Raw genomic sequence first — 27,678 nt, 5'->3', positions numbered from 1 at the left:
TGATAATTTTGTTTGGCTTTGGGAAGAGAACTTGGAGGCAAAAGGTGATAAGGAAGACTCATGTTCATCTTTGTATTTTTTAATTTTAACTACATGAATGTGTTACACATTCAATGCCTAATTTTTTAGATGAAGCTATTTTGGGTAACCGAAAAATCTCTATAGTGAAGAAAATTGAGCAAAATAGACTAGCACATATAGAGATTCAATCAAGAATATGTTTAAACAACCTGAGGTGTGCATAGAGTTTTGTTAGGTGCTATAAAATATTAACCTTCATTTCATAAGCCCAGCAAGAGTCAATTTTTTAAGGACAGAAGAAAAACATCTAGTAGCAAAGCAAGACTAGAAATCAGGTCTCTAGTAATTTAAATCCTCAATGAGCTTTGATATTCAGTTCAGGAACAAATTAGAGCATGCCTAACCATGAACTGAGAGAATGATATGGAGTCTGAGCTACCCCATGAGAAATAAAGGTGAGTAAAGAGTAGCAGTTTGGGCAGGGCACGGTGGCTCACGCCTGTAACCCCAGCACTGGAGGGCGAGGCAGGCGGATTGCTTGAACTCAGGAGTTCAAGAACAGCTTGGGCAACATGACAAAACCTTGTCTCCACAAAAAATACAAAAATTAGCTGGGTGTGGTGGCATACCCCGGTAGTCCCAGCTACTCAGGAAGCTGAGGTGGGACAATCACTTGAGCCTGGGAGATCGAGGCTGCAGTGAACTATGACTGCACCACTGCACTCCAGCCTAGGTGACAGAGCAAAAGACCCTGTCTCAAAAAAAAAAAATTAAAAATTAAAAATTAAAAAAAAAGAGAGTAGTCGTTTGAAAGAAATCTCACAGCCCATTCTTGAACAATTTCACGGTTCAAACCCATCAGCAATCCAGTCTCCAACAATCTAGTCCCCACTTTTAGACTGAAAAGGATTCAGCAGTGAGAGCAGTAAGAACCATTCCCTGAGCCCAACCACACCTGCTGAGTTTGCAGTGCCTCTTTGCAGGAGGGAAATGACACTGTGGCTGGGATGGAGTTTACTAGGGCATGCTAATAAATCCCAGGCCAGATACTTACTGTGTGGGCTTACTAGGAAGGTGAACTGCTGATGACATCTAGTAAATTTCTAGGGAATGCATCAGAGTATTTAGGTGCAAAATTGTCCAACTGAGTAATTGGCCTATACAATCTACCACTTACTGAAAATTTTCCAGTTACTGTTCTGTAAATCTTTCTATTTTCAGATAGTTAAGTCTAGGAAAGGCCACTTACTTCTTTCGATCTCTGATCCCAGTGAAGATCAGGACGACAATGCCAGCCACTATCACTGCCATCACAACTCCAAAAACAATTAGCCATGTGGTAATGGGGGACTGGTAAGGAGGTACAAGTGTTGACTGTATCCCCAGAAACTCCAGGCTGTTGTCATTCAGCTGGAAAGCATCATTGATACGGCTCCTGGAGAACCTATTTGCAAAAGCAAAACATAGCAAAGGGGACACTTAGACAAAATAAAATTGCGTGTAGTTATTTATTCTTTATATCATTGTTCCTGAAAGGATTTAATAGAACTTATCATAAGAATATACACCTAGCCAGGCGTGGTGGCACGTGCCTGTAGTCCCAGCTACTTGGGAGGCTGAGGTAGGAGAATCGCTTGAACCCAGGAGGCAGAGGTTGCAGTGAGCCGAGATTGCGCCAGTGCACTCTAGCCTGGGCGACAGAGCAACACTTCGTCTCAAAAAAAAAAAAAAAAAAAAAAAGGAATATACACCTAAAATCATAATAGTAGCAAAGTAAATAAAGTCTAATTAAATATATAAGTCTTTGATAATTATGCATCTTTCATGCCTTGCAACCTAGATCAGGTTCATCAACAGCTCCACTGGAAAACTGAGTTGCAAGTGTGGAAATGTATAAATGGTTGGCATTTATTCATTTGTGACTGCTGTGTTTAAGTGCAAAGTTAGCATATTTGGCAAGAATTTCCCTTCTGTCAGAATACGTCTATGATGACTTTATATCAAATAATGGAAACGGATAATTGGATATACTTCTTCTATGATACAAATGAATCAAGTCCTATGACCAAGTCTCTATATAGTAATATTTTCCAAATAAAAGGTATTGGCATTTGGAGGTAGCACTGGGTAGGCACATAAGAAAGGGACCTTTGCCAGTTTCTTCAGCACTGGGGTGGGAAATGGCTGACTTTTATGGAGGCAAAAGGATAAAGATTGTTTAAACAACAACAATAAAAAAACACTGATATGGAGAACATTCTGGATCAAAGACCGAAGTGTCTGGCATCTCATCTTCCTACCCTTGGGTATAGCCCAGGTCAGGAGGTCAGAGTCCACCAGAGAGAGAGAGACAGCAACGCAGAATTAGTCAGGTAACCCCTAGCAACCTCAGCCAAAAAGGATCTGAAAAGAGTCATCCTGGAAACAGAGAGTTTGAGGTCCCCTGTAGCTTGCAGCTGAGTATCCAGGAAGGCTGAACTTCTTCATAAAGATCTCAGCTAGAAGTTTTCCCTAAGACAGACACAAGCCTTCTGGAGGCAGTAAGTGAGTCTCTGGGCACAGTTGGGTCATACATTCCAACCAAGCCAGATTTTCTAGGCACACCCTGCCCAGCAGGTCTTAGATCTGCTTCCAAAATTAAACAGGACTCTGATGCAGCTCGAGAGGGCCACCTAGTGAGCTGCCCAGAAGCAGTAGGTATATTATGCCTTTTTATAATGACAGGAAACCATCTGCAAGGTCGATCCATTTTTCACTCCTGCTGTCTGTTGCGGGAAACAATTGAGGCAAATTGGACAAACTGTTTCTTCTAAACATTCATTGCAAGTCCCTCACCTAGCGTAGAGGTCAAGCAATATGTAAGGAATGCTGTACTTGCCTAACTTGTTTCAGGCTTTGGGCAGTTAAATGAATCCTACATCAAAGTCCCTAGAGCAAATGACGGCAATACCTGTCCATGTCCCTTCTGCACTTACTGTTTTCCATGAGTTCTAGCCAGACTTTCTTTAACCAGCACCTGCTCCCCTTTACCAGAGAGCATTCTCAGACCACAAGATCTGCCCTGCCTGCAGGGCTGAAATGCTGGGGAATTAATGCCACCTGGAAGCAGTTCTCAGCCAATAACTGATGGGAGGTGGTAAATAAATACCCCAGCTTCCTCAGCCCTCTGATGGGACAATTCAGGTGCACATTCTACACAGTCTGTCCAGATTTCCCAGCAGGACTGAGCTCTAGCTGCCCGTAGTGGTAACTTGCTTGATAACATGTAATCTACAGTTTTCCTTTCCTTTTGTAAGGGCCTACATCTGGGGGAACTCAAATCAACATTATTCCCTTGCTGTGGGATCCTTCTAGAATTACATGGAGTTTGTAGCATGAAGTAACACATGTAAATGACTCAGAACAATGCTTGGCACACAGGAAGAACGCACAAAATACTGGTTATTGTTGCTGTATTTGTTAACCCCCTCGCCCTTAGATGAAAGTAAAATGTCACCTGATGGCCTCTTCAACTTCAGTTCTAGGAATGATGTCAGACACATTTTTAGGTGCAGTGACATAGAAATTAAAGGAGATTCTTGGTTTCAAATCAGCAACTCGCACATCCTCCTCCCTGTAGAGAAACAAAACAAACATCTTCACTTGTGGCACAGAGGATACAATAAAGAGAATGAAGACTTCCCCTGCTGGTGAAAAGGAGATGAGAGAGAGGATCACAGGGTAGAGAGACATGGAGGAGGGCAAACAATGGCAGGATGTAATTGTCAAAAAAAATTAATGCTGCCCAAAGCACACGAAATCAACTACATAAAAATGTGATATCAAGTCTTGACACTATTTGTTTGCCTTCATATGAAACCCACATCTTTTTCAATGATAGAAAATTTTCAAACTGACAACAGCAGGAGAATCAACAAGGAATAATTAGTGGCCCAGGATTGTGGCAAACAATGTGGTGGGCAGAGATGGCTCAGTACCACACACAGAGATTTACACCCACAGCCTGGTCCTACTCAGCAGAAAACGTCGTGTTGCACCCATGGGTGAAGGTAATGAGTGGGGTCTACCATATGATGTGACAGGACTGTGCTCTCATAGCTGTCAAGTGATCCTAGCACAAAATAAGGTAGATCATGTGGCTCATAGCCCTTGAGTGACTACCCATCTAACTCAGAATAAAGCCAAAGTCCTTAGAATGGCCCTCAAGGCCCACATGACCTTTTGTCTCTCCCTTCTTCCTCTATGCCCTAACATCATCCTGGCCACGTCTCCACTTGTCTGCTAATCTGCTCCAGCCACACTGGCCTCCTTGCTGTTCCTTTAACAGGCCGAGGATATTCCTTCCGCAGGGTCTGCACCTGCTGTTTCCCCCAGCTGAGACACTTTCCCCATTGTCTGCATTTTTCTCTCTCTCTCTCTGTCGCTCTCTCTCTCCTGCTTCATATACTTGTTCAAATAATAGTGATGTCTTTTCTGACCATTTTGGTTAAAATTGACATACCCCTTGCCCAGCACACACACAGACACACAGACACACACACACACACACACCAGCCCTCCCCAGACCCTTTTCTCTTATATTTTTCTCCTTAGCACTTAGTACCTTGTAATTCTACTGTATTTCACTTACATATTACACACATAGACACACACACAACGTACATACTAGAATATAGGTCAATGAAGGCAGGAAGTTCTGCCTTTTTTTCTTTCAGTGCTGAGGGTGTGTGACAGCATTCTGAGAAGAGAGTGACAGCTGTTTAGTAAGAACAATACTCTTGCAATCTACAAGTCAAATAAGGCACGATCAGCCCTCCATGGAGTCGCCCAAATTCCACGACACCAAGTAAGTGTAAGTTGTTAGGAGATTTTTATCAATTTCACTTGAAGAAATGTTTAGGCAGAGTATCTCCTCAGACTCAAGAGAAATCCTAGTTGGAGTAACCCGAGAACCCAGCAAATCAACTCACCCAAAAAGAATTGTCTGATGTTTGTTTTCTAAAAAGTACTGCCTCATGGCATATGCAACAGATGATCGGAACAGGTACATTTCATTGTCGTTCCATTTATACTGCAAATTCAGAAGAAAGACACTGCTCAGCTGGACTCATAAGACACATTTATAATCTGATACTCCTCAAGAATTATTCTTAATATTCCAGAGATTCCTGCTATTTATTACGTCAGTGACGTCAGCCTAAGTGTGCATCCATATCACCTGAAGGGTTAGTTAAAACACTGAGTGCTGGGTCCAACCCTAGAGCATCTGATTCAGGAAGCCTGAGATGAAACCCAGTAATTTACATCCCTAACAAACTCCCAGGTGGTGGTAATGCTGCTGGTCAGGCGACCATGCTTTAGGAACCATTGGGTTCACAGGTCCTTTTTCTTTAGTTTGATGTAAACTGAAATTAACACTTTGAGTATAGGTTTAGCCACGGGAGTCAAACAAAAGTTGTGGGTTTTGCAGCAAAATGTCTGTACGTTGTGGACAAAATCAGTTTTTACTATTTTTACAGTAAGTTCTCAGAAATGTACTTATCTATAAATGTAAAAGAAAAACTTGAAGTTCAAATAAAAAATAACACTTTGTAAATAGCAAACTACTCTGTTTGTTGTTTTCCAGTGCTAAACAAATAGCTTATGTTTGCATAGCTTTTAAAGACTTAAAGCATTCACTCTTTCCTCCAGTAGCTGGCAGTAGGAATCAATGAATGGCACTAGTTGTATGTTTCTCCTTTCCCTTTAAAAAAATTGTATTTCACAAAAAATTGTTACATTCACCTCAGCTTGGTTTCACCCAGGTTTGGAGGAGTTCCTTTAATAGTAGCATTATTAATATTGTTACTAATAACAGTCTGGCTACTATTTCTATAAATATAAAATATTTTAAAGGCTGAGTTCTCAAAATAATGCCATAGATCCGATTGGAATTCACCATGAAATAGCTTGAACTGAGCAGATATTCTGACCCTGATGTGTATATGCACTAAATATATGATCTCGTTTCATCAAAACATTGTTGTTTGGTGAATTGGCTTCAGAACATTACAGCATCAAACCCGCTGAACACTATTTACCCACCCTCACTGCATGGAAAGAAGATGAGTATAAACGTCAAGAAAAAAAGATAATTGAAAAATGTCCTGATCTGCCGAGACTAATTAAAATTTATTAAACCAAGGAAGAGCTAATAAAAATATGACAGAGAAATAGTCCCACAATTACCCAATGATGGCCGGGCGCGGTGGCTCAAGCCTGTAATCCCAGCACTTTGGGAGGCCGAGAGGGGCGGATCACGAGGTCAGGAGATCGAGACCATCCTGGCTAACACGGTGAAACCCCGTCTCTACTAAAAATACAAAAAACTAGCCGGGCGAGGTGACGGGCGCCTGTAGTCCCAGCTACTCGGGAGGCTGAGGCAGGAGAATGGCGTAAACCTGGGAGGCGGAGCTTGCAGTGAGCTGAGATCCGGCCACTGCACTCCAGCCTGGGGGACAGAGCGAGACTCTGTCTCAAAAAAAAAAAAAAAAATTCACCCAATGATTATTAAGAAATAGGAACTTGAACTCTTAATGATTGGAAAGAAATGCACTTCCATTTTCATTTTTTCTTTCTTGAATGTTCATCTTTTTACTCCTGAGTTATTTATGGTTTGATGTGTTATCTATGAAAATTATACTAAAAGTGTTGTTGAATCTTGGACAATGTGTAACTTTTCAGGAAAGGTAAGGGGGTAGAAACACAATCTTTGGATCTATCCGATGCAGACAACAATTTGCTGTAGCATCTTGGACCATTTTATCCAATAGTCCCAGATTGACTTCTAACCCTGCAAAACCTTCAGGGTGTCATGCCCACTCTCAGGCTTTTGAGCCTCATCTACCCGAGACTACTCTTTCCTCTCCTCTTTCCCAATCAAAGCTACTACTTCCTCAGACTGGATCACCTGAGACAGGTGTTAAGGAGAGAGCAATAGCTAAGTAAACAATTCACATAAAGGGGTAAATAACATAATTTCCTGTAAAATATTTTGTTACCCCAAAATGTATTTCTCTAAATAAGTGGTTCTCAAACTTTGCTGCGACTAGAATCACCTGGGGAGCTTGAAACACTCTTGATGCCCAACTCTTGAGTCCATACCCCAGAACAATTAAATCAGAATCTCTGGAGGTGTATAACCCAGGCATTAATATTTTTTAAACTTCCCATGTGATTCCACTGTGCAGCCAAGTTTGAGAAGCAGTGTTCTATATTAGAGCTTCCCAGTCTTGATTGTATGTACAAATCACCTGGAGGCTTGCTAAAATGCAGATTCTGATTAAGTGGTCCAGGGCTAGGCTTGAAATTATGCATTTTTAACAAGCTTCCAGGTGATTCAAATGCTGCTGGTCCATGGGCCACACCCTGAGTGAAGCCAGGATGCAGATGATTGACTAAAACAAAACAAATTTAAAAAAACCTAACTGTGCTGCTTCTAAAAACAAACTACCTTTCAAAATACAACCATGTTATCTTTCTAGAATAAAAGTAATGGTGACAAGAGTCAATTGAAAGGATTGGTATTTGATATTTAAGGATTGATACAGATGTTTTCTCATTGAAGTTCACAACACCTTTAAGGCAATAAAAAGTAGGAATAGCGTATCTAATAAGGAATGTGTTACTTTAAAAACCCAAAGCCAAAGGCCAGAATCTGGAACTTATAGTTTTGAAAAGAACCACACGGCCTCTCCTCTTTCAGATCACACTGAAAAGGGTTTATTGTGTCCTATTTAATGTGAAGACTGTGCACTCAAAAATAATGAATTCACGGTCCAGAATACTCACTGCGTTAGCTCCAAGAGCTGATTTTAGGCTTATCCTCACTTTGATGCTTTGGTCAGCATCTGATTAAAGAGAAATCGCAGACTGCTGGTTACAGATGACAGATTGCCCACATGTGCTTATTTCCTTTTCCTCCCAAAATCCCACTAAAGTGATAGTAAAGGGATCTTTTAAAGGTATCGACAGACTTTTGGAAAATAAGAAATGATGAGAGAGGGGTAGCTGCTTTCTCAGGGACAGGAAGCCATGACCTAATTTGTACACAGAGGGAGCACAGACCCACAAAGAGCCAAAAAATCCAAAAGAGGTTTGGAATTCAAGCACAGGTGAGGGTGGGGAAATAATACTGGGCTGAAAAGAAGAGGAATGGAAGCCAGGGTGTGGTTAAAACCACTTTGGAGAACAGTTGATCCTCCTACCCCTTGTGCCCTCCTTAGACAGTCAATTGGAGGCTGTGCTCCAGAAAAACAAGAGGTAATCCAAGAAAGAAGACATGGAATCTAGGAAGCAGTGGATTCAACCCAGGAGAACAACAAATGTTGGGACAGAAGGATGTAAGATTCCAAGAGGGAAGTCTTTAGGAGAAAAAAATGAGACTGAAAAGAATAGATATGTTGAAATATTTGGGAGAAAAACAAATACAATGTAGATAGCAAATTAGGTAGGCCAAAAAATTTAGGCAGGTAGAAACTTTTAGACAACAAGCCACATAAGAAAGGACACAAAATAGTATATTACTTGGCTCTTCAGGCATAGTGATGTAAACACTGATAACTGTTTTACTAAAAATCATTATAAGGCCTTATTGGAAGAGCAAGAAATGGAAGTGGAAGAGTAGACCAAAGCGAAGGTTTAAAACTGAGCAATGACAAAATAGCAATATAAGAAAATTATTTAGAAATATGAAAGTGACTGCTAGAAAGAAGAGATAATAGCATTAAAATTGTTTTTTAAAAAAGTATTTGTCTTTGGAAAGCAGGATTCAAGTACAATTGGTTGGAGAAAGTTATAATATGTATTTTAAAGATGAGGTTAATAAAACAGACTTGAAAGAGTATACACTCTTGTATGTGTATGCATCTGTGTGTGTTTGTCTGTACAGTTACTTTCACTATGTCTCATACATAGGTGCTCGACAGTTGTGATTTTTCTGCCATAAAACGGCAGCTGTCGCCATAGCAGAGAAAGCAGCAGGTACTATAGAGAAAGAAAACATTCTCAGCTGTGTCACAAGTCCTCATGAGACTGGGGCCAAAGGAGACTAGAAGAAGTAGACAAGGAATGGGTGTGAAACTTGTCAACTGGGTGTACTCACACGGACTCCAGTCGGTACTCCATCCCACAAAAGAATTCTTGTTCTGGTCTTTCAGCCAGGTAAACAAGGGCTCAAAGTAGTTGAGCAGTGGTCTTACATTCATGTTCTTTGCTCCTACAACATTTTCCAATGCTAGGGTCCAGGGTTCTGATTTTCCAAGCTTCAGCATATTGCTACACAAAAAAGAGGGGGTTCAGGGCCTTTTGAGGGGTTCCAGCTATACATGTATTTACATCTATGATCTACGGTTTCTTCTCTTTGACTTGGCTAAATTTGCTTCTGGCAGATAAGAAAATAATGCATATTAATGGATATATTCCTCCCTCAACCGCTCTTTCCTTCCAATTACCACAAAGAGAGGGCTGTAGTTATAATAGGGAGAAAAGAGGTGGCCCATCCAATTGTTGTATGGTCTAGGTTCCTGTGTGACCACAAATTAAATGTTTGGTTTGTAAATGAGGACATTTTGAGGCCATAAAATTTTCTTTTTAGAACAAAGAAATCAAATTCAAACCTAGGCATGGAAATGAGTAATATTGAATACTAGGGGAGGTTCAACATTTTGAGGTATTTCTTACAGCAATTTCTGTCCAGCTTCTGTAGAGTTTGAGATGTCACATTTGTGCAGAGGACCTTCGTGTTTAGCTGCTTGACAAAGTGCTTCTTGAAACTGGAATTGGTAAAGGGTCCTTGTGTAATATCTGCACAAGAGACAAAAACAAAAAAGCAGTACTATGTTTACTTACTGTCTTAGAGTTATAGATTGGAGCATATATTTAAAATGGGGCCCAAGTAACCAAAGAGATACTGATCAAATCTCTTTCTCCAGACATGAACTCTTCCCTCATCATAACCTATTTGCATTTTATGTATCCATTGATAAACATGGCAATATTACTCTGTTAAATGTTAGCTAACATTTGTTTTGTGTTTTACAGATTAATAGCCCTTTCATATAAATGATGCGAATCCATCCTTATAACAGGTCAATAATATTATTTTCATTTTACAAATAAACTGAGCTCCAGAAAATTCAAGGACTGGGGTTACTAGGTGAAGAACATATGTTTTTGGACTTCAAGTTAAAAATTCTCTTTCTATTACAATGCACAGTAAACTGCCAGTAACAAGAAGACAAACAAAACTACTTTTTATTTCTCCCAATGATACTATTGATTGCTTGATGACAGGGACAAGATCTCACACAAATTTAATTGAACCCAATAAATTGTGTTAATTTAAATTGAATTGAAATTGATCATCTATACAGACAGTCCCCAACTTACAACGGTTGGACTTTCGATTTTTTGCCTTTACAATAGTGCTTTCAGTTGTGTATGCTAATGGTAAGTACCCAAAGGTTTTCACTTTCAGCGCAGTATTAAATAATTACATGAGATATTGAACACTTTATTATAAAATAAGGTCTGTGTTAGATGATTTTGCCCAACAGTAGGCTAATGTGAGTGTTCTGAGCACGTTTAAGGTAGACTAGGCTATGCTTTGGTGTTCCATAGGTTAGGCATATTCAGTGCATTCTTAAGGTATTCTTATGATGAGTGTATTGGGACGTAACCCCATTGTAAAGCAAGGAGCATCTGTATTGAGCCTGGTAGTTACGGGTGGAAAAATTATAATTATCACTTCATTTATCCCTACTTTTTGTCATTATTAGCACAGCTGTCCACAAACCCTAGAAGTTAAACAGAAACAAGAAAACTGTAATTTACCGAATGAATGAGTAATCATTAGAAACATGGAACAGAGATGCGGGGTCACAGTATGTTTCATCATGGGGCACAGGTTCCACCACCCCAACTATCTCTCGCCTTTGGGGAGAAAAGAAAACAATACATTAGCTGTGGATCACCCATCACAAGCAGGTGTGCATAACTAGTGCAGTTTCATCAATCTTTTTTTTTTTTTTGAGACAGTCTTACTCTGTCACCCAGGCTGTAGTGCAGTGGCACGATCTTGGCTCACTGCAACCTCCGCCTCCCGTGTTCAAGCGATTCTCCCATCTCAGCCTCCCAAGTAGCTGGGATTATAGGTGTGCACCACCACATCTAACTAATTTGTGTATTTTTAATAGAGACGGGGTTTCACCATGTTGGCCAGGCTGGTCTCGAACGCCTGGCCTCAAGAGATCCACCCGCCTCAGCCTCCCAAAATGCTGGAATTACAAGCGCCACCGTGTCCAGTCAATCAATGGTATTTATATTAGAAATGGTTGTCGAGTGAAATAGAAACAATGTAAAAAAAATCACCTACAAAAATAAAAAATAAATAAAAATTTTTTAAAAATCAGAGAGTAAAGCTCATTATGTGGTTATCTCTTAGTTTTAATTAATTCAGCCAGAATATACCCTTGGAAAATAGCTATGTCTTCAAAAGATTAATTTAATAAAATTCATAAAGTGCATTGCATGGCCAAAAGTGTACAGTGAAAGCCCTAATAATTCCTCTCAGGCACCACACTTCATGTACTCCTGGCAGAGAGAATTTAATAAAATTGAAATCTTACTTACTCTCCACGCCTACCCAGCTCAAGTGTTCCCTCCTCTGTGAAGCCTGGCCCTGATCCCATCCACCTTCTGGCAGAATTAACCCCCAATCTCCTTTAGCCTTCTCTAGTTGTGCCTCCTTTGCCATTTATCTCCCGTTTTGTTGTTATTCACCTATAGTAACTTCTTGCCCTAGAGACTTCAGTACCTAGAGGGTGGGGCTGTGTCTTGGTCTTCTCTCTAATTCCAGTGTCAGACATGGTGCCTGTCACTACGGAAAGAATTCATTTATATTTATTGAACAAAGGAACAATTGATGCATTAATGAATCACTCTAAGGATCTGATTCCATGTGCCTTTAAAATAAGCTAAGAGGGATCAAAAGATTAATCTAGCCAGAAAAAAAGGTAGCAAAATCATGTATTTGACCTTGATTAAATGGAATACATTTTTCCTTTAAAACTGCAGGATCACTGTAGACATAACTTCAGTAATATTTAAACACTAGAAACAGTTCTTATAGGTGCTGCATATTTCCTCCCACGTAAGATGTATGTTAACAGAGAGAATCTTGACAGAAGAAGTGTACTGTTTTAAACCTGTGCATGTGGAGCTGCTTGTTACACATGAGATCTTCACTTCAAAAAGAAAATATAAGAAAAACAAAGAAAGAAATAATTGACGAGGGTCTAAGATGGTAAAAAGAAGACAGATTTCTTTCTTTTTTCCATTCTCTCCCTCCCTCTCTCCTTTCTTTTTTTCCTTTTCTTTTTCTCTTAAAATTCCTTCATCCAAAAACCTATTTATTTCATAGTTGCATGTGACAAGCACAGTGTGAGGTACTTGTGACACAGCAATGAGTAATGTAGTGCTACAACTATGGAAATGGTCACTGTTGCCCAAATGTGTCAGGTTCTCTCTAGCTTGGAATTCTCTGCGTTCCCCCTATACACCCACATCTTTCTCAGGGCTTAAGTGCCTCTCCTCATCTGATACCCCCAGTTGGGCTTTGGATCTCCCCTGGACATTAACGGACCCTGTACCCTTCCATCACAACACTACACATTGCAGTGGTTTAATTTTCCACACCCTGCAATAAACTAAATGTTTTTTCAGGTTGAGGACCATACCTGAAATTATTAGCATTGTATCCCCAGTGCTTTGCCTAAAATATGGGGTCACCATTTTGTTTAAAAGGCTGGATAAAAGAATATGTAAAATGGATAAATTGATCACTTTCAACATAATATCATAGTTTAATGAGTAAGCCAATACTTAAGAATATAGAGTATGAAGTAGTGTCACCTGACCCAAGGAAATTTTATCTGAGGAGATGGCATCCAAATGGAGACTAAAATATAAAATATAACAAACTAAAAATACCAAAAGGAGTTAATGTGTGCCTCTGAGTGTGTGTGTGTGTGTGTGTGTCTGTGTGTGTGTGTGTGTACACGCCAGTCAAATGCTTTTAAATACACAGCAAACTCATTAGAAAACATTTTACTGATTACATATTCATTGACTTACTTCATCTCCCACCACTTTTTCATCCACTGGTCTTTGGGAATTTCACCTTTAAAGACCATCCACCTCCACTTCTCTAACATGTAAGTAAATGGCAGAGTCCCAACAATCGTGAGTGCTTGTTTGAGCAGGAAGTTTATTTCTGTTTCTGAAAGTAGAATGGAAATGGATAAATATTACGATGAAGATGACAGTGGATGTTTTGTGTTAAAGATAATTTTCCTAACTTCAAAATATTTTTCCTCAAGATATACTTACTATAAGGATACATGAGAAAAATTGACAGTATACATAATAATATGTATATATTTATTTTCTCAGCTAAGGGATTTGGAGTACGTTGAAGCCCTGGAACAGAACAGGTAAATAAAAACCCAAAGTTACTTCTAATCCTCATTTTCTTCATTAGTTTCGGTTTCCTCCCTTAAATACCTCTTATCAGAGTTCATTAGAGCTATTTCATCCACTTTCCCAGTCACACTGTTTATTCTGGAAAGCTCCATGAAGTCAGTGACTGTTAATGTCTCATTTAAGACTGTATAACCTAGTCCCACGTCTGCTATGTGATGCCTTCTGTGAGTCTTTGTTAAATAAACAAATGCTAAACAGATTCAGTGAAAACCTGTAAATCAGGGAGGGGAAATAAAAGAGCCCCCCAGGAGGGCACTATCCACTGGATGGTGGAAAGTACAATGTACTTTAAACATAAGGATATCTTCCTTACCAAGAATTTAAAAGGCTTTAACAAATCATGTTCTTTCATTTTATCCTTTATCAGTGACATAAAGAGGCAGTGGAGTTCATCTCTAGTGTACAAAGGAAATGTATTGAAATGTAAGCAGGGGATGTTACCTACTTTTCACATCACTGTGTCCCTAGTGTCTAGAAAAATGTTTTGCACACAGTATGTGCTCGGTAAATATGTTTGGAAGAAGAAAGAAAGAGAAAGAGGGAGGGAGGAATGGAAGGAATAAAGGAATTTATTTAACATTATTCACAAATCGGGGCAGAGTCAAGAAAAAAAGCAGGAGTTTTCCAAACCAGTGGTTTAATCATGTCTAATACCATCTTTAAAAAAGAAAAACTTTTATTTTAGGTTCAGGGGTATGTGTGCAGGTTTGTTACATAGGTAAACTCATGTCACAGGGTTTGTTGTACAGATTATTTCATCACTGATCTAATACCATCTTAAGAAACAGTCATCAACCATTTTTACCTGCTGTCAGGGAATATTTTTAAATAATAAAATATCTGTTCATTGACTTGAATTAATGATATTTTAAAATTAGGAAGCAGGTGTGGTTACTGTTAACGACCTTTGTTACTCTCTTCATGGGAGGATGCTGCTACTGGTCTGTAAGCCACTAGGACTATGCTTACAGTAACTATTTCAAACATGATGACAGGCTTTACGCTGGCCTACTCCCAGGCCCTTGTGGGATCACCAAGGATCTGGAACCAGAGATCAAGGCAAAGTGAATTGTCTACTCAAGGATGGAGCTCATGACCTTGATCTCATCGACCAAATGCTCCAGACAGAGGAACTGATCTTTATGTCACAAATAACTAAAATTAGAGGAGAGAATACATGGATGACAAGAAGGTATAGGCTTTATTTGTCCTCCTTTTATGAGAAAGAAGCAAAAGCCAAGGCATCCTCACTGAAGAAATTCGATCTCCTGAACATTTGTCGTGTTCCATCAAGTCCAAGCCATCTAAAAGGAAATGGGCTGCCTCAGGCAGAAATGTTGAAGGATAGCACAGATTTAAGGGGATGTTACAGGGGAAATTCACGCTTCAGCAGGATGGACAAAATGTTTCAATCCCTTCTAATGTTGATATTAAACCACCTGTTCTTTAAGAATTCAAAAATTTAAAGCTATACTTTGCTTTGCATAGTATTATGGAAAAGGCTTCAGATTAAGGCTCTTGTTTTGGTTCCGCCACTACATTGCATTTTGACTTCAGGCTACTTTCCCTCTCTTGTCTTCAGTTTACTTCTCTACAGAATGGTTTTTAGATTCTATTCCAACTCTAAAGTTTTGGGAAGTTTTTACCTACAACCAGAGGGGTCTAGTTAGAATGCAGACACTAATTGGACAAGCCATTTCAGTTCTGTGAGACTGTTTCATCATCTTTAAGACAAAAAAAAAAAAAAACTTCTGTTAGATGTTTCACAGGATCCCAAGTCCATTCATTCAGTTACCTCTCTTATTCCCTTTTAAAATATACAAAACCGAAAGTTGACATGTTCTGATATATACTTAAAATTTTTCACCAGTAGTAATTTCCAGCTACCTGTAAATACCTTATACCTTATGCGGCAAAAAGTATTTCCTACATAAGATAACAGATACCTTTGCCCGTATCAGATTAAAGAACCTCCAAAACAAGCCATGAGAAAATGTCCATACCATTGTCTTCTTGAAAATCAGGTGACAGAAGACCAATGGATTTTAAATGCTTAGGTGTGGCTGCAGAAAGTGACATGATTTCCCCAACAGCTTCATGGAATCCTTCATTAGCTCCATTTCTTAGCAGAAAAGGTTGTGCAGCATATGCCATATCATATTGGATATGCCCCATCTCATGATGAGCTGTCAGGAAGTCGTCCATTGTCACCTTTGTGCACATAATGATCCTGCATGAAAATGGACAAGATGAAAATGAATCTCACTGACTTTCATTTAACAATTACAGTGGAGTTGTATGGGGTTTTGGTAGCATGAATCATCTTTCCAAGATTTATTCACCAGTGAATCTTGAGTACCCACCTTTTATGTCCTAGAAACAGTACTAGTTGCTCAATATAAAGCAATAGGCACGGCTGAATCCTGTTCTCTTGCTCATAGACTACCAGGAAGACAGATAAGCAGAGTTCTCTGCTACAAGAACTCTGAGGCAATTACTCTATAAATGATCAGTACACACAGCCTTGAGCATAAAAATGAGTGAACATAGGCACAGTCCTCTAGAAGCACCAAGAAGGGCATGACTGAGGATGCAATGAGCAATTTGGACCTTAATCAATGTGCAGGAGTTTGCCCGGTAGAAGGCACAGAAGTTGATGTTCCTAGTGCTCAATGAGAAAGGCTTAGGGGCAGAGGGATGGAAACGTGGCATTCAGGACACTGCAAGCTGTTTGGTATTGCCAGGATAGAGAAATAGTAGAAGGGGCTGCAAATTGAAACTTGGGAATCATTAGCATGTAAGTTGGGAGGTAAATATGATGGGCCATGGAGCAGGGATAGAGTGCAAGAAAAGAGGACCAAAGATAAACCTATAGAAGGTCCAAGTACCTAAGGAGTAGGGAGAGGAAGATTATTCAGAGGAGATGGAGAAAGTACAGTCAGAGAGGTTCAAGGAAATCTGGAAAAGAATGACAATGTGGAAGTTGGTTAAAAAAAAAAAATAGCATTTGAAAGACAACTCGTAAATCTTGTCTAATGCTGCTATAGCCCAATGGGATAAGAACTGCATTTGGCAATGAGATGGTGGTCCTTTTTAACTTAGCAAGAGCATTTCAAGTGGGTGTAGGGGTCATATTTCAGTAGATTCCCAAATTTATTTCATACCACTTGGATCATATCACCACCCCCTCCAATATCCTGTGAGGCCTCCTCATTGCTCAAGAATAGACTCAGCCACGATACACCAATATGACCCTGTAAACCAAAAACTATTTGAGATAGGTCTCAATCAATTCACAAGTTTATTTTGCCAAGGTTAAGAACATGCCCAGAAGAAAAGAACACAGAATTTATAGAAATAGTCTGTGGTTTGTGCCTTTCTCCAAAAATAATTTTGAGGGCTTCAATATTTATAGGAGAAAAGTGAGCTGGAGGGGATAATGGGAGGGCATGGTAATCCACGCATTGCAAGAGAAAGGGGGAAGGTAAGGAAATATTCAATTATGTATTCATCTTATGCTCAGTAAATCTACTTTCCTTTCACAACCCCAACCTACTTTTCTAATTTGGTTTCTCTCTATTCTCTTCTGAAATAATTATAAAAATAACTACTATATATTTACTGCCTACTGTATGTAAGATTCTGTGCTTGAAAACTTACTTATACTTTCTCATTTTTAAGCCTCACTGGCATCAGTAAACTATGGCCTGCTGGCCAACCATCTGTTTTTATAAATAAATTTTTTTTGGCACACAGCCACATCCATTTGTTTGTGTATTGTCTATGGCTGCTTTCATGTCACAAGGGCAGAGCTGAGTAGTTGCAACAGAGATCTGCAAAGCTTAAACTATTTACTATCTGGCTCTTTACAGAAAAGGATTGTAGATCTAATCCCTATCCTAGTCAATGCTAGTGGGGGCCTGCGGAGACTTTATCCACCATCCCCTAGCTGCCTGAGTCACAGCTGATAAGGGCCAACAGCTGCTCCCTTCACTGCCTTTGACCAAATGGGGGTTATGCTCCCCCATACTCTGGGGCAGTCCACAGTCAAAGACTGCCTAATATAAAAGGCTAGTCCCCTTGTCCTGAGGTGTGGCCTAGTCTGTGGCTCAAGTTATGCTCCAAAGAACTTCATGGGATAAGGCTGAGGCCGAGTTTCCAGTAAAGATCACATCCTTCCTTACCTCCCTCCTTTGTCCCAGCCTGCTTCCCTCATTCCCCTCAGCCTCAGAGCTCTCCTCAATGAAGCATTTGTGAAACAATCTCCTTTTCAAGCTAAGGAATCCAACCTAAGGCTCTCACAAGCCTGCAACCTGGGAGTTACTATTCTACTTTATAAAATAAGGAAACCGAAACCAAAGAAAGTTAAATACCTTGTCCAAGGTTGCACAGTCATTAAGTGACACACCTAGGATTCTGAAGCCCATGCTCATTCTGCCACATTACACAAACTCTCCTTAACTTATTTCTCATTCTAGCCTAACTTGCCGACTTCAATACACAGGTCGGGTCCTGCCTCTCTGTATTTGATCCTGCTGTTCTCACAGCTTGGGTCCTCCTCCCCACTCTGTGTATCTGAATCCTTCTTGTCTTTCCAAACCTAATTCAAATCCCACTTGTAAAGCATGGTCTGATCCTATCTCCCATTGCAAGTGTGGTCAGTTTTCTTCTGATTCTCCATAGGGCATGCCTTGTGTCTCTCTTATGACATGTACCACTTTCTCCGTTCAATCCAAGCTTATTTATTCACTTATTCTGTCTCACTCACAAGAGTGAAACATGGAGGGGAAGATCAATGTGTGATTCACATGTCCATCTTCCAAAAATCTTAGCACCAAATCTTTCCTGATATGGATGCAACCATCCCCAATACCATACAATGCCAATGGATGCATAATATTTCAAAGAAAGCAGATGGTCCAGAGGTTCAAGTTAGAGCCTGCTGGCAATCCTCTTTTCCTGGGAAAACCCAAATGTGCTCTCCTGGACTCCCAGCCTTAGTTCAAGGAGAGTTAACTTATCTTTTCTGTGCTCAGAAAAGCAGAGAAAGAATTCAAGTTAAACTTCAGCCTGCCTCTGTTGTCTCCCATTTAGTATCAGTTGTGTAAGTATCAGCCCCACTACCTGAAGTCGCCCTTCCCCAGGTCCCAAGCTGTGGGGTGGCAGACTACTTTCTGAACATTTCCTGGATCAGTTAGCATGGAATTTTCCCAGAATCCTTGAGTCATATTAGGAAGACCAACAGATACAAAGAACTTCTCGGCCTCCTTGAATATTCTCTGTGCATTCCAGGCCTGGGAAAAGAGAACAGTATTAACTCCAGCATCAAAACAACCGCATTCTTAAATTAAATAAGCCAGGCACAGAAAAACAAACACCACATGTTCTCACTTATGTGTGGAATCTAAAACAATGGAACTGGTAGAAGCAGAGAGTAGAATGGTGGTTACAGAGGCTATGGGGTGGGGGCAATGGGGGAGATGATGGTCAAAGCGTACAAAGTCTCAAACAGGATGAATAAGTTGGTTTTATTTTTTTGAGATTTATTGCACAGCATAGTAAATATAGTTAATAATAGAACATTGTACATTTTGAAATTGCTAAGAGAGTAAATTTCAAATGTTCTCACTGCAAAAAAAAGTATGTTAAGTAATTGATATGTTAATTAGCTTTATTTAACTATTTTTCATTGTATTCATAAATCATGAAATCACCTTGTACCCCATAAATATATAAATTGACAATAATAAATTGTCAATTTACAATAAAATTTTAAAATGGAAAAAGTGCTAATGTAATTTTTAAAATAGCAGCATTATTTCTGTTGGATATATACACTGGCATAACCTTTCCAAAAGGCAATTTGATAACACATATGGATAGCATTTGAAATTTTTTTCTTTGTCTCAGTAATGCTGCCTCTAAGGAACTAACCTAAAAAATTATCAGAAATTAGATTCAACAATTACACTGAGAATTACTTTTAATAGAGAAAAAAGTTGAAACGACCATCAGAATGGTTAAATGATACCTTTGAAAAACAGAATAATGTGCAGCCACCCAAATTATATTTATGAAAAATGTTTTGGTTTAGATCCAAAAGACAGGCAATAACAAATGCTGGTGAGGGTGTGGAGAAAAGGGAACCCTCCTACACTGTTGGTAGGAATGTAAGTTAGTACAACCACTATGGAAAACAGTTTGGAGGTTCCTCAAAAAAGTAAAAATAGAGCTACCGTATGATCCAACAATCCCACTGCTGAGTATATACCCAAAAGAAAGGAAATCAGTATTTTGAACAGATATGTTTGTTGCACTATTTGCATGTTTGTTGCACTATTCACAATAGCCAAGATTTGGAAACAACCTAAGTGTCCATTAATAGATGAATGGATAAAGAAAATGTGGTACACATACACAATGGAATACTATTCAGCCATAAAATAAATGAAATCCTGTCATTTGCAACAACATAGATGGAACTGAAGGTCATTATATTAAGTGAAATAAGCCAGGCACAGAAAGACAAACATTACATGTTCTTACTTATTTGTGGGATCTAAAAAACCAAAAGAATTGAACTCATGGACGTACAGAGTGGAAGGATGGTTACCAGAGGCTGGAAAGAGTAGTGGGAAGGTGGCAGGGGCAGGTTGGGATGGTTAATTGGTACAAAAAAATAGAAAGAATGAGGCTGTGTGTGGTGGCTCAGCACTTTGGGAGGCAAAGGCGGGCAGATTGCTTGACACCAGGAGTTCGAGACCAACCCGGCCAACATGGCAAAACCCTGTCTCTACTAAAAATACAAAAATTAGCCAGGCATGGAGGGGCACACCTGTAATCCCACCTACGTGGGAGGCTGAGGTGGGAGAATTGCTTGAACCCAGGAGGTAGAGGTTGCAGTGAGCTGAGACCGTGCCACTGCACTCCAGCCCGGGTGACAGAGTGAGATCCTGTCAAAATAAAGTGTACTATTTGATAGCACAACAGGGTGACTATAGTTAATAATAATTTAATTGTACATTTAAAAATAACTAAAAGAGTATAATTGGATCATTTGTAACTCAAAGGAAAAATGCTTAAGGGGGTGGATGCCCCCATTCTCCATGATATGATTATTATATATTGCATGCCTGTATCAAAACATCTCATGTATCCCACATACCTAGTATGTATCCATAAAATTTTTTAATCTGAGAATTTTAATTGATATTACAAAATACAATTTAATAGTAAGTAAAAAAGTAGAATATATGAGCAACTTAATGAGGTAGTACATGAAAATGTGAACAGTAGACTGAGTATGATTATTGATAATGTTTTCTTGGTTTTATTTTTTATATTCCAAGTAAAAACACAACTTTTCTACTCAAGCCAACTATCGTTGATTGATCTCCTTCAAGGGGAAAGGCCCTGTATTAGACTTGGTGGAAGACATAAACTATAAGGTGGACCTGAAGGCATACGCTTTTGGAATCAAAAAGGCCCAGATGTGGCCTAGCAGCCAATGGGTAGTTGGGCCTTGGCTTCATGATCTGTATGAAGTCCAAATTTTCACAGTGTTCTGGGACTAAAAAGAGGCAGCAGTAGGCATCTGCCACCCAGAAAACTCTTCTGGTAACAAGTCTCAGGAGCTGACCAAGCCTGCTTAGGAGATAAGGCCTACATTAGGTGAGCTAAGTTTGTGTAATTGGCAGCTAGTCTATGAATCACTTTTAGTAACAGAAAACTTCCTCTGATCCCAAAGACTAGTCAAGTCTGGTTTCTCTCCTTTGCCAGCCCTGGGAATAAGAAACAGGATATGAGCCTATAGATGGTTTAAAAATTAAGGACTTACTGTCAGGCAATTGGTATTGATGAGTATGACATTCTTAAGTAGAATGAACCTATACCAAAACAGTGTAGATTAGGAAATACAGTTAACATCTGTTGAATGAACAATGAATGAATGAATAGAAAACCAGGCTGAAATTATTAGGAGTTCTGAGTTCAATCCTTAGTTGCCAATGACTGTCTTTGTGACTTTGGGCAAATCACTTACCTGAGCAAATAGAAGTATGATGCAGAAGAATGAAACTAGAGCCCTACCAATCATCATATACAAAAATTAACTCAAGATGGAATAAAGACCTAAATATAAGACCTCAAATTATAAAAATCCCAGAAGAAAATCTACGAAAAACTCTTCTGGACATTGGCACGGGCAAAGAATTTGTAAGTCTTCAAAACCAATTGCAACAGAAACAAAAATTGACAAGTGAGACCTAATTAAACTAAAAAACTGCTGTACAGCAATTTGAAACAAATGGAAACAGACACAGCATACCAACAACATATCTGGGATGTGGCAAAAGCAATGTTAAGAGGAATGTTTATAGTGCTAAATGCCTACATCAAGAACCTAGAAAGATATCAAATTAATAATCTAACACCAGACTTAAAGGAACTAGAAAAACAAGAACAAACTAATTCCAAAGCTAGAAAAAAAGAGAGAACTAAAATCAGGGCAGAATTAATGAAACTGAGACTTAAAAAATCATACAAAGGTTCAACAAAATAAAAATTCAGTTTTTTAAAAGGATAAACAAGATGGAAAGACCTCTAGCTAGATTAACAGAGAAAGAGCGAAGATCCAAATAAGCACAATCAGAATTGCAGTAAACAGACAACCTACAGAATGCAGTGAACAGACAACCTACAGAATGGGAGAAAATATTTTCAAAACATCAGAGAAATGCAAATCAAAACCCATAATGAGATACCATCTCACACCAGTCAGAGTGGCCACTATTAAAAAGTCAAAAATTAACATGTTGGCGAGGCTGCTGAGAAAAGGGAACACTTACGCACTGTTGGTGAGAATGTAAATTAGATCATCCACTATGGAAAGCAGTTTGGAGATTTCTCAAAGGACTAAAAATAGAACTACCATTCGACCCAGCAATCCCGTTACTGTGTATATATCCAAAGGAAAATAAATTGTTCTACCAAAACGACACCTGCACTCGGGTGTTTATTGTAGCACTATTCACAATAGCAAAGACAAGGAATCAACCCAAAGAAAGAAATAAATAAAATGTGGTACATATATACCATGGAATGCTATACAGCCATAAAAATAATGAAATTATGTCTTTTGCAGCAACATGGATGCAGCTGAAGACTGTCATCCTAAGTAAATTAATGCAGAAACAGAAAACCAAGTATCACATGTTCTCACTTATAAGCTAACCTTGGGTATATATAGACATAAAGATGGGAACAATAGACACTGGGGACTCCAAAAGGAGGGAGGGAGAGAAGAGCAGCAAGGGCTGAAAACCTTCCTGTTGAGTACTATGTTCATATCTGGTTGATAGGACCAATAGAAGCCCAAACGTCAGTATCACGCAATATACCCTTGTAACAAACCTGCACGTGAACTCCTTGAATTTAAAATTTAAATTTAAATTAAAAAATTCTCAGGCCAGGCGCGGTGGCTCACACCTGTAATCCCAGCACTTTGGGAGGCTGAGGCGGGTGGATCACGAGGTCAGGAGCTGGACACCAGCCTGGCCAACATGGTGAAACCCCGTCTCTACTAAAAATAAAAAATAAAATAAAATAAAAATTAGCTGGGCATAGTGGTGTGCGCCTGTAGTCCCAGCTATTTAGGAGGCTGAGGCAGGAGAATCACTTGAACTCGGGAGGCGGAGGCTGCAGTGAGCCGAGATCACGCCACTGCACTCCAGCCTGGGCGACAGAGTGAGACTCCATCTCAAAAAAAAAAAAAAAAAAAAAAATTATCTGTGTTCCCTTCTGTTGATGAAATGATATTATAGTTATAAATTATGTATTTTTGTTCATTCAACTAAAATTCTACATTTCTGAGTAGAATACCTAATTATACTTCTATTTGCCTTATAAAATTTCCTCAGATAATTGCACCATAATTTGCTATTTGTGCATTGCTGAACCTTTGCTTGGTAATAGTTTTAAATCTGTAAGAAGCAATGCAATGAACATTTTAGCATACATAACATACTCCTGGGAAAAGTCCACTGCAGAATAAAAAGTGAAGCTGCATAACCATATATGGTTAGCCAGTTTTCCCAGCACCATTTATTGAATAGGGAGTCCTTTCCCCATTGCTTATTTTTGTTGACTTTGTCAAAGATCAGATGGCTGTAAGTGTGTGGTTTTATTTCTGGGTTCTCTATTCTGTTCCATTGGTCTATGTGTCTGTTTTTGTACTAGTACCATGCTGTTTGGGTTACTGTAGCCTTGTAGTATAGTTTGAAGTCAGATAATGTGATGCCTCTGGCTTTGTTCTTTTTGCTTAGGATTGCTTTGGCAATTCAGGCTCTTTTTTGGTTCCATATGGATTTTTGAATAGCTTTTTCCAATTCTGTGAAAAATAATGATAACTTGATAAGAATAACATTGAATCTGTAGATTGCATTAAGCAGTATAGCTATTTTAATGATACTGATTCTTCCAAATCGATGAGCATGGGATGTTTTTCCATTTGTTTGTGTCACCTATGATTTCTTTCAGCAGTTTTTTGTACTTCTCTTTGTAGAGATTTTTCATCTCTTTGATTAGATGTATTCATAGATGTTTTAATTTTTGTGGCTATTGTAAATGAGATTGTGTTCTTGATTTGGCTCTCAGTTTTTGGTATATAGAAACGCTACTGATTTCTGTGCATTCATTTTTGTATGCCCCCACTTACTGAAGTCATTTATCACATCTAGGAGTCTTTAAAGTTTTCTAGGTAAAGAATCATATCATCAGCAAAGAGAGCTAATTTGACTTCCTCTTTCCTTATTTGGATGCTTTTTGTTTCTTTCTCTTAAATGATTGCTCTGGCTAGAACTTCCAGTACTATGTTGAATATGGGTGATGAAGTGGGCATCCTTGACTTTTTCCAGTTCTCAAAGGGAATGGTTCTAGCTTCTGCTGATTCAGTATGATGTTGGCTGTGGGTTTGTCATAGATGGCTCATATTATTTTGAAGTATGTTCCTTCAATGCCTAGTTTGTTGAGGATTTTTATTATGAAAGGATGTTAGATTTTATCAAATGCTTCTTCTGCATCTATTGAGATAATCATATGGTTTTTGCTTTTAATTCTATTTATATGGTGAATCACATTTATTGATTTGCGTATATTGAACCAACATTGCATCCCAGGAATAAAGCCTATTTGATTATGGTGAATTAACTTTTTGATGCGCTGCTGGATTCAGTTTGCTAGTATTTTATTGAGGATTTTTGTGTCTCTATTCATCAAATATATTGGCCTGTAGTTTGTTTTTCCATTGTGTCTTTGCCAGATTTTGGTATCAGGATGATACTTGTCACATAGAAGAGTTAGGGAGGAAAACTTCCTCCTCAATTTTTTTGAATAGTTTCAGTAGAATTAGTACCAACTTTTCTTTTTACATCTGGTAGAATTCAGCTGTGAATCTATCTGGTCTGGGGCTTTTTTTGTTTTTTGTGGTTGGTAAGTTTTTAAATTATTGATTCAATATCAGAACTAATTATTGGTCTGTTCAGGGTTTCAATTTCTTCCTGATTCAGTCTTGGGAGGTTGTGTGTTTCCAGGAATTCATCTGTTTTCCCTAGATTTTCTAGTTCGTGTGCATAGAGGTGTTTGTAATAGTCTCTGAGGATCCTTTGTATTTCTGTGGAATCAGTTGCAATGTCACCTTTGTCATTTCTGATTGTGCTTATTTGGATCTTCGCTCTTTCTCTGTTAATCTAGCTAGAGGTCTTTCCATCTTGTTTATCCTTTTAAAAAACTGACTTTTCATTTTGTTGATCCTTTGTATGATTTTTTAAGTCTCAATTTGATTAATTCTGCCCTGATTTTAGTTTTCTCTTTTTTTCTAGCTTTGGAATTAGTTTCTTCTTGTTTTCCTAGTTCCTTAAACTGTGGTGTTAGATTATTAATTTGATATCTTTCTAGGTTCTTGATGTAGGCATTTAGCACTATAAACATTCCTCTTAACATTGCTTTTGCCACATCCCAGATATGCTGTTGGTATGCTGTGTCTCTGTTTTCATTTGTTTCAAAGAATTTTTTGATATCTGCCTTAATTTCATTGTTTACTCAAAAGTCATTCAGAAATAAGTTGTTTAGTTTCCAGGTTATTTCATGGTTTTGAGAGTTCCTCTTGGTATTGATTTCTATTTTTATTCTACTGCAGTCTGAGAATATGCTTGGTATAATTTTAATTTTTTGAATGTATTGAGACTTGCTTTATGACTGAGCATGTTGCCAGTCTTAGAGTATGTTTCGTATACAGATGAGAATAATGTATATTCCATAGTTGTTGGGTGGAATATTCTATAGATGTCTCTTAGGTTCAATTGGTCAAGTGTTAAGTTTAAGTCCAGAATTTCCAGAATTTCTTTGTTAGTTTTCTGCCTCAGTGATCTGTGTAACACTGTCAGTGGGGTGATGAAGTCCCCCACTATTATTTTCTGGGTGTCTAACTCTTTTCCTAGGTCTAAAAGTGCTATGTTTATGAATCTGGGTACTCCAGTGTTGGGTACATATATATTTAGGATAGTTAAGTCTTCTTGTTAAATTGAACCCTTTATCATTATGTAATGACCCTCTTTGTCCTTTTTTACTGTTGTTGGTTTAAAGTCTGTTTTATCTGATACAAGAATAGCAACCCCTGCTCTTTTTTGTTTTCTATTTGCATGATAGATCTTTCTGCATCCTTTACTTTGAGCCCATGGGTGTCATTACACATGAGATGGGTCTCAAAGACAGTAGAGGGTTAGGTTTTGTTTTCCTCTCCAATTTGCCACTCTCAATCTGTTAGGTGAAGCGTTCCTGTCATGCTGTTGTTAGCTGGTTGCTTTGTAGTCTCGATTGTGTAGTTGCTTTATTGGGTCTGTGGGCTATGTACTTACTTGTGTTTTGAGGAACCCAGCATATTTAAATAATTAAACCAAAGTAGTAATAAAGGTGTTACTTAAAATTGTTTTAAAGATTCTTGTAATATTTTTAACACTAATAATTTTTAATATGCAAAAATCCCCTCATAATATTCTTGTTTTTACTATCTATAGAGATTACTGGCTGGTTACTTAGCAATGACAAACTTTGGAAAGAGTGATACCAACCAGTTGACAATTCTACATCTTACTGCTTAACGGAAAACTCAGGTAATCTTCATTTTAAATACCTTTCAATGAGATCAATACTACACCTGCAATTCAAGGTATCTGAGGCCATTGTAAACTGTTTTTCCATGAAAATATAGCTATGTAAGAAATAAATTTCAATTAGCTTAAATTTTTTATTTACATGGTTTCACATAAAAATAAAAATAGAAGGATGACATAAAAATAAATGAAGTTGAGAATTTAGATTTAGTTTTTAAGGGCTCTTTTTCCTACCTGGTTCACCATTGCATCAGTAACATCTATGTTTGGTTTCTGTCCAAAGGGAACTGTCAAAGAGTACAGATTTGTCCAAAATCTACCCCACATATCACCTATTTTTTAAAAAAAATCTGTTAGTATATGACAAAGCAGCAGAAATGTAGACATAATTTATTAAATATATGGACCATCACTGATACTGTAAATTAGAAAGAGATTTCTATAATCCACCACCCATGGTACAAAATATTACAAATTAAGCTGTTAGTAATTCCCAATGTTGGCTTCAAAAGAGGTCATATAAGATCATCATTCAGGAACTTCTACTAACTGGTAACTAAATTCCACTTTTATTCCTATATTCGTGTACTTAACTTGGTGACTTTGTAAACATCTCAAACAAATGTTAAGTTGTATTCCAAGGCCAGAGACCATGAAAAAGAAGATGTATTTAGAAAAAGTCAATCTAAGAGCGGGACCAGAATCCTGGTGCCAAAGAAATGGGGCAACAAACTTCATGAAGAATACTCCTGTAATCCCAGCACTTTGCAGAGCTGAGGCAGGCAGATCACTTGAGATCAGGAGTTTGAGACCAGCCTGGCCAACATAGTAGAGACATGGCAAAGCCCTGTCTCTATTAAAAATACAAAAATTAGCTGGGCGTGGAGGCTTGAGCCTGTAATCCCAGCTA

The 27,678-nt window shown here is 38.5% G+C and overlaps 1 protein-coding gene across 1 annotated transcript in view; it reads right to left on the bottom strand.

Annotated features, from left to right (window-relative positions):
- ACE2 (angiotensin converting enzyme 2) overlaps positions 1 to 27,678 on the bottom strand; it is a 45,619-nt gene that overhangs the window by 1,764 nt on the left and 16,177 nt on the right. Inside the window, exons 8-18 of the mRNA XM_037986357.2 lie at positions 27,003 to 27,100; positions 18,727 to 18,896; positions 15,606 to 15,832; positions 13,195 to 13,339; positions 10,894 to 10,992; positions 9,742 to 9,864; positions 9,164 to 9,336; positions 7,852 to 7,910; positions 4,992 to 5,092; positions 3,518 to 3,634; positions 1,271 to 1,465 (exon numbers count right to left, since the gene is read on the bottom strand). Coding sequence (XP_037842285.1) covers positions 1,271 to 1,465; positions 3,518 to 3,634; positions 4,992 to 5,092; positions 7,852 to 7,910; positions 9,164 to 9,336; positions 9,742 to 9,864; positions 10,894 to 10,992; positions 13,195 to 13,339; positions 15,606 to 15,832; positions 18,727 to 18,896; positions 27,003 to 27,100 — 1,507 coding nt within the window. The remainder of the gene's footprint in view (positions 1 to 1,270; positions 1,466 to 3,517; positions 3,635 to 4,991; positions 5,093 to 7,851; positions 7,911 to 9,163; positions 9,337 to 9,741; positions 9,865 to 10,893; positions 10,993 to 13,194; positions 13,340 to 15,605; positions 15,833 to 18,726; positions 18,897 to 27,002; positions 27,101 to 27,678) is intronic.

Source organism: Chlorocebus sabaeus, chromosome X (genome assembly GCF_047675955.1).
Source record: "Chlorocebus sabaeus isolate Y175 chromosome X, mChlSab1.0.hap1, whole genome shotgun sequence".
In the NCBI taxonomy this organism is placed as follows: Eukaryota; Metazoa; Chordata; class Mammalia; order Primates; family Cercopithecidae; genus Chlorocebus; species Chlorocebus sabaeus.
The sequence above is the reverse complement of the archived record's forward strand: the minus strand, read 5'-3'. Positions and strand labels throughout refer to the sequence as shown.